The sequence below is a fragment of the Euprymna scolopes genome, chromosome 10 (assembly GCF_053919585.1).
Source record: "Euprymna scolopes isolate OS-2025 chromosome 10, ASM5391958v1, whole genome shotgun sequence".
NCBI lineage: Eukaryota > Metazoa > Mollusca > Cephalopoda > Sepiida > Sepiolidae > Euprymna > Euprymna scolopes.
The window spans coordinates 72,631,635-72,639,814 of NC_136491.1; the positions used below are offsets into that span (position 1 = coordinate 72,631,635).

Genomic DNA, 8,180 nt, shown 5'->3' on the forward strand with positions numbered 1-8,180 from the left:
GAGAAGCTGGCATCATATGAAGTAGATATTTTCGATTTTACACATTTAAAAAAAAAATTGTTGCATATCCTTAAAAACGATGCCCCAGAAAGCGGTGATCATTTCATGTTAAATTTATATGCGACATTTGCCCTCCACTAAAAAGCCTAAAATAAATTTTGTTTTATTAAATTTTAATTTTACCGCCAAGTTTTTCACATCGCCTAAAAAAAAAATAGAATGTCATTTTTCTTTTTAGGTGAAATTGTGCAGAGCTCCAATAATATCATTTTTTTTTTAACTGTTCTATTATATAAAAATCAACACAAAAAGAAATTTATACGAAATAAGAATTATTTATGTGTAAGGAGAATCAACGTGAGAAATGTTTTTGTTTTGATTTTTTAAAACAGCTTGCACGTTGTAAGCGGAAGGCACAGCGACTACTAACGGCGAATAAGGCAAACAATTAAACGCGAATACAAGTGATAAGGGGCAGATAACTCGTTCGGCTTTCATCACGGCACATACGGCGGTTATTTAAAATATGGCGGGCATAGACGACCTCATCGAAGTTTTAAGTCTTCTACCAATTGATCATTTAGATAATGATTGGGTCAAATCTGCGTGGGATAAAGATTTTGTTGAACTCAATGAGTTACCGATCGAACTACAAAATGAATTGGATAACAACAATTACTGCGTGCAGGCACTTAAGGATTTGCAACCGAAACTTACGTTTTGGGTTAATTACGAAGCTGAGGATGAAAGTGAGGTTAGTTTTTGGACTATTTTGGTTGAAAATGACATTTCTTATCGACATTTGATTGCATTTCTGGCTAGTTTGATCGAAACTGCCTCTAAAACAAAAGTTATAATGGCTAAGAGGCATGCAGGTTTATTAGCTGCTTGTAGTTATTTTCAGTTGGCTTCCATGTCGGGTAGCGGCGCATTTAAAGTGTTTAATCCGATGTTGCTAAATCAGTGCCTTGATGTTCTAAGAAAGTGGACGTTTACTAACACCGGCAGCCGAAAACGAAAACTTTCTAAAAGCCAGTCTAAAGGAGGCCGACAGAAATGCAGGAAAGTAAACAAAGGAATCGAAGTCGATGCGAATGACGACGGGGAAGACGAAAGCGATGAGAGTGGCGACGTTGAAGAGTTATCCCCTTCCGAAATCAACACTTTATACAAAGCTTTGGTTATTGCACTCAAGACATTTGTGAAATTCCTCCAGAAATTCTCCCTACGTGGGTCGGACTCTTCGATTTTTAAAAGCATTCAAGTGATGTGTGAACTTATCCGTCCTTTCTCTGGTATGGCTGGCAACAACAACAACAGTTCCCGAGTGTTGACATTGAACGTCGAAAAAGCCACTTCTCCGGTTGAGCTGGCGTTGGTTGCATTAAAAGAACTTTGCAGCAGCTTCCAGGGAAACATAGCTGAGAGAATTAACATCGTTTCTAAACAACTAATGAGCAGTATTTTAATGCTGGGTGTGAATAATAAAGTGTTATCTGGTCAGAATGTACCGGTTGCTTATTCTCAGGCTAGAGTCAACGCTGTGGATTTTGTGTGTCGTCTAATTGAGGAGAACGGAAAGGTTATCATCAAGGGGGTTCGAACTCTGATACAACATCTTTGCGTAAAAGTCCCTGATAAAACCGAACACCGGACGAAAGTATCGGAGTCCATTGTTAAGATGATGTCGTCGTTTGATGATATCTCTTTCGCAAAGATGATTAAATGGATTCTGGCATTGACGAACACTGCCAAGGTCGGTAATCGCATGATCGGACTTGAGATTCTTTACCTTTTATTATTCAAACCGGAGTTGCAGCCGAGCGAAGATTTCCCGCAAGATCTTCAAATTTATCTAACTCACAAGCATCTATTAACATACATCATCTCCCGCTGTTCAGACAGTGCATCGTCCGTACGATCACGAGCCATTGCCATTTTCTCAAATTGTGTTGCCTCTGAAAATCAAATCATTGTAAATGCTTGCCAAGAACTCTTTACGCCACAAAATGACAACTTGAATGACCATCCGCCACGCTTGATTCCAACGCCTGGACACGAAAAGGAGAACCGAGCGACCACCCCAAAAGACAACGAAAATGCTAACCTCTCCCCAATGCAGCAGGCCAATAAAACCCCAATGTCTGCTGACCGACCAGTTGTTATTACTGGTCAAACTCCATTTGTGAACCTCAACTTCACTCCAGTAAACAACAACCTTCCTGATAATCTAGGTGTTTTATCAATGCTGAAAAGAAGAACCTCAGACGAGAAGGTGTTTGTACGTAAATCTGCCCTCCAGGCATTTGAAAGCCTTATCCGTATTCAGGATAACAATTCCCAGCCAATGGCAGTAGATATTTTGGAAGAACGTTGCAGAGACCCCTCTTTGACAGTCCGCAAACAAGCCATGCAGTCTCTTAGTTCTCTTCTCACAGATTTACCAACAAATCCCCTCATACAAAAGGCTTGGCTTAACGGCGTCCTTCCTCTTATACTGGATAGAGAGTCAAGCTTACAGGAGAAATGCATGAAATGTCTTGAGGAAATAATTCTGTATAACATTAGCGCGTACAGTTCGTCACCCTCTAGTAAGCAGAAGCTCATGTGGGACCTTCTCCACATCATGTCTGAAGAGGCTGAAGATAATTTGAGACGTTATCTTCAGCAAGCAATTAGTCATTGGGGTCGGGCAAAGTTAATCAGGGCTTCACACATAAATGCTTTAAAAACACACATTGAAACCGAAAACAGCGTTGCAGCTTGGATGTTACTTGCAGAGCTCACATCGTCACTTCCTAAATTTAATGCAGAGTTTGTTGTCAATTTCTGGAAGGAGAACTGTTCCCTAGCTAATCCGAATGTTCCGATTATGATACACAGATCTGTTCTCACCGTCATACTGAATGCGGCAAAAATGATCTCCAGCGACGATCGGCAAAAAATCATTGCAGATTTGAAAGAACGGTTACTCAAATTCAGATTGCATGTGGATATTATTTCCCTAACTGTGAGGACGATGAAAATTCTGACAGACAGTGAGAATTGTAAAAAAACTCTGGAGACTGTTTGCCAAGACTTGTTGCTAGCGTCTGACAAATTCTTGTCGAAAGTGATTCTTAACGAAAGCAAAAATCCTATCGCTGAAGAGGACCTTGTTATTTGTCATTTATTTACACTGGGTGAAGTGGCTCAGTTTTTCCCTGCCTACGTGACCCATCATATACTCCTCCTCGTCCAAAGCATCATCGCTTCTCCCTGCATCACAGAATTTGTCTCAAAGTGTTCCCAGACTTCATCAACTTCTGATAGCCAGGAATCAGCCAGCCAGACCAATTCGCAAGGTTTGGAAACTGCTTCTTCACAGCAAAAATTCAGCCAGGGTTCTTCCCAAGGCTCTGAGCCATTGTCCCAGTTTGCTGGTTCCAAATGGTGCAGTCGTGTGCGTGGACACGCATTTATAACGCTTGGAAAGTTGTGTTTGCAAAATGAAAAGCTTGCGAAAAAGTGCATCGCTGCTCTAGTGAGGGAGTTGGAAACGTCATCCGAAGAAGCAATCCGAAACAACGTTGTGTTTATCCTTTGCGACCTCTGCATCCGTTATGCAACCTTGGTTGATCGTTATATCTCTCGGATTGCTGCTTGTCTCAACGACTCCTCCCCTCTGATCCGAAAGCAAACGCTGACTTTGCTCACAATGCTAATCCAGGAGGATTATCTCAAATGGAAAGGAGTTTTGTTTTATCGTTTTATCACAACACTTTTGGACGAACAAAAAGAAATCCGAATATTTGCAGAATATTGTTTGATTCACTGTTTGTTGCTCCGCAATCCGAATATCATGTTTTATCATTTTATCGAGTGCATTTTCTATTTCAACAATTATCAGAAACATCCGATGTACAATAGATTCTCCCAAGACCAAGAGGACAAAAATCTTGTCTCTCTCCTCGGAAAATCGAAATCTCACCTCCGACAACAACTTTATGCGTTTATGCTTCAGCACATGACTGATGAACAGAAGTTTAATCTGTCGGCGAAACTCAACCAGGAAATATTAGCTGGAGTCATTGATGGAATTATTCCATTGGATGCGGAAGGTGTTATAATTCTTCAGGATACGTTGGTTATCCTCGGTTGCAAAGAGATCAAACTGTCCTTGATTGTCAACAAAACTCCTGATGAAAATATGGATGAAGAGGACATGGCAGCTGCTGTAATTGCAACTGCAAAGAAAAACCTAATCACGCAGGTGATGAAGAAGAATGTCATTGAGAATATTGTTCCAATTGTTACCTCTCTGAAACACCTTTTGGAAACAAAACGGTTGCCGGTGTTAAAGGAGTTGATGCTTTACCTGCGTGAATTAATGAAGGATTTTAAGAATGAAATCAAAGAAATCCTCATTTCTGACAAACAACTTGCCAACGAAATTGAATTTGATCTGCGTAAATTTGAAGAACAGCAAAAACTTGAAGAACAACATCAGCAACAATCGCCTGCTCTACCTGAATTGAATGGTGGCCACAGGATGAGCATCTCTTGTGCTATTGTTCCGACAACCTCACCTGCTACAACGGAACCAACAGATCAATCCAACAAACCTCCCGTCAAACAACTACTATCTGGCGTAGAGGGCATATCACTGTCAAAACAAGCCCTATTGAATTCAACGAGGAAATCCCTTAAAAAAATACAAAACTCTCCACGACGTTCGTCAGTGTCTTCAACTGGTAGCACCAGTTCTACGGGTGGGAACTATCCAACTAGTGACGGTTCTTCTCGTCAAATGTCAAAAGAAAATACATCACCAATGGACCGAGGCACTTCTCGTGCCATAAGCACTCCTTTTCCTAATAAATCTAAGAATATCACGTTTAGTTCGGATCCGAACATCTCCGTCGTTCCTCCATCACCAATTCAGCAGAACAATGTGTCTATAAGCGATTTATTTGATTCTACTTCTAATGCAACAACATCGCTGAACCGAATTGAAAAAGATAAACCAGATATCATTCATTTGAATTCTCCTGATAAAGTCTCGGCAGCCCCTAAAATTTGGAAAATTACTCCCAAGAAAAGCTTACGCAAAACATTAGATATGGAAGAACTAAACCCGGAAGACCCGGATGTGTCTATCGGTGTTAGGAAAATACGAGCTGTTCGCTTAAATTACAAATAATCCAGAGCAGTGTTTTCTTTGAATTTTCTTTTCTCGGTCAACATTTTCAGAAATCAAGTGCAAATCTATTATAAATCATAGAATTTTGCCCTGTATGATACAACAATGTTGGCACTATGAAGATATTTTCGGATGACATCAGGGTGGAACTTGTCATGTCCTTTTTGAAAACTCTGGGTTTAAACCTCAAAATTCAATTATGGGTATTTGCTACTTAACAGAAACAAAAAGGAGTGAAATAAACAAATATATAACAAATAAATGTTACCAAAGGCAAAATAAGGTACTCTTCTACCTACCTGGATATGCTTGTTTTTCAAATTATTTTAAAGAGATTTTTTATTAACAAAAAAAAGACCTAATCTCCATTCTGTTCGATTAGAATGGGGGAAAAATATAACTGCCATAAGTATTGCACCAGGATTCTTGATCATTGCTTAAAAATAGAAAATCAAACAAAATTCTGTGGACAACACCTTCAATAAATTTCACAAATTGTGCAAAAATACAATGTTCTACCAGTATTTTGTTTAATTTTCGATTTTTGAACGATTATCAAAGGTTCTTGTGCAATACTTATGATAGCTATATATTTTTTCTTTATTCTAACAGGACAGAGGACACTAGGTTTGTTTTTGAACCCAAAAATCACTATAAAATATGTTCAAACAAATAAACATATCCAGGTAGGTAGAAGAGTAACGAATCTTGGTTTTGGTAACATTTTTATTTATTTATTTATTTATTTTGTTACTCATTTTTGTTGTTAGTTACAGTAAAAAAAATACTCATAGTATCTGTAAGTCCAATAAACCAAAGCAAACTGCTTCATGGATTAAATCGAATTACAACCCGCATATTCAGAAAATAATGCACATGCAAAGAAATTAATCGGCAAATAACTGTATACAGAATAAAATCTATTAAATGGTTGAAAATGCTGAAAACCTAAAACCCTTTTCATCCAAATAAACCGAGTCTGCATCAAATAATCTAAAATGGTTAATATGCCAACAAAACAATCATGACTTGATTATTTCGCAATGTTTATTTCAATATCATTTTATATCTTGCATTTTTTTAAAAATTCATTAACTTTTTCTAATACTTTTTTTATAAATCATGTATATGCACTCATGCCATCAGTACTATGCAAATTTATTGAGTTCTACCGATGCATAACATACTGCTGTTTATGACTGATTAACCTATCCCTGTGATATCATGAAATAGATTTATTATTATATAGTTTATACCGTGTGATATCATGTGTATAATAATTGAATGTTTTCAAGCTTTTCTTATTCACTTTGATACTTATCTATCATCTATATTGGCTTTTTGGTCAAGATCAAAGTGTAGTATCTGTTCTTCAGATGCTGCACTTCCAGTTCTCGTTCTCTTTCAGTGGAGGATCAGTCCTTCACGACTGAGACAATTTTTTATTTTTGTACCTTTTCTCCACGTTAAAAAACGACCCTGGTATCTAACTCTGTCCCGTGAGGAGGCATAGTAAATAGGTACAATGAATATAACGCAAGATCGAACCTTCTTATGAAGCAAATGTTCAAATATCCTTGTAAAGAGACAGCAACGTCCAATTTGTATTTATTACTTGTGTAATTATTTGTATGTGAAAGAAACCATTAAAAGCTTTTTATGTCTTTAATTTGGTTTTATGACATTTTAAATTTGTTATCTTTAAATTTGATTGTTTACAAATAATCATGTTGATACACAGGTTCCAGTTAGATTACTGAAGTTAAGCAGTGTTGAGCCTGGCCAGTACTAAAATGGGTGACTATTTCGTAAGAGCGGGTATTGTATGTCCTCTGAAGTCTGGAAAGGGGGTGGGCACTGCTAGGTTTTTTTTATTTTTTTGAAGATATGTTGCATGAAATAATGTAATGTCCCCCATGACCCCAAAGGATTAAAACTCTGATCCTGGATTTACAAATTAACAATGAATGAATATAAAAAAATTTTAAACAGATAGAAAATTATTCTAATATTCTGGTTTAAGATTAAGGCAACATATCTGATGTTGGTAATAGTAAGAAGAATAAAAATCTGGATTGTTCTTCGGTGATGTTAGCATGTGGATCATTGCTGATTTCGGGTGTGGGTCACTCATCAAAGTGACCCACACCAATCTCGAATGCGTTAAAAATGCAAAATTATATTGTGTACGCTAATAATAGCCACTGGAAATAATTAATGAATTCCTATCCTATTATTAAACACACACCTACACATATATTAGTGCATCTATTAATGTACATGATTAATCAGAAATGTTTTCGAGTGTCGGGATTGGAAAAGCTTAAGCTTCATTTCTGATTCCAAAAATGATTTTTTTTTTTTGTTTTTTTTTTTTGAACACTTTGTTTTCTATTGCTGACACAAGTGAAAAATATAGATGGAAATCTCACAATGAGATTATCAAAATCTTGGATATGGTACATGTAACGAAAATATTAAGTGTCTAAAATTGAAAAGAAAATTATACCTAGACTTAAAAGTAGATGAGGATTCTCTGCTATCTCCTCCCCTAACCAAAAAATGAAATCCTACTTTATTTTATTTTATTTTTTTTTAAGGCAATTTTAGAATTGCAATCATTGGAATTAGGAATTTATAATTGTATTGGAATTGTGAAGAATATGGGAATTGTCCCATCACAAATTTATATATATGTGTGTGTATTTGTATTGAAACAGTTTTTCATGGTAAATAACTAATGACCCTTACAATAATATTAAAACCAGCATAAATTCTTTGAAGCAAACTAATGCAGTGATTGCAAGAGATTAATTGACTTACAAGCAAAGAGATTTCCAATGAAAGACTTAGGACTATTTTTTTTTTTCCCCCATATAGTTTTAAAAGTTAACTTCCAGGGCTCTATATTTATAGTAAGTTATGAAAATATATTTATTCACATTTAAAGATCCAATGGCTGCTTAAAATTTCAAAAGTCGACAATTCATCTAAATAC

At 36.7% G+C, this 8,180-nt stretch overlaps 1 protein-coding gene across 1 annotated transcript; it reads left to right on the forward strand.

Moving 5' to 3' along the window:
* Positions 1-467: 467 nt before the first annotated feature.
* LOC145286097 (condensin-2 complex subunit D3-L-like) lies at positions 468-6,851 on the forward strand. The gene has a single exon (XM_080134776.1). The coding sequence runs from the start codon at positions 527-529 to the stop codon at positions 5,180-5,182; it is 4,656 nt and encodes a 1,551-aa protein (XP_079990902.1). The 5' UTR covers positions 468-526; the 3' UTR covers positions 5,183-6,851.
* The last annotated feature ends 1,329 nt before the right edge of the window (positions 6,852-8,180 follow it).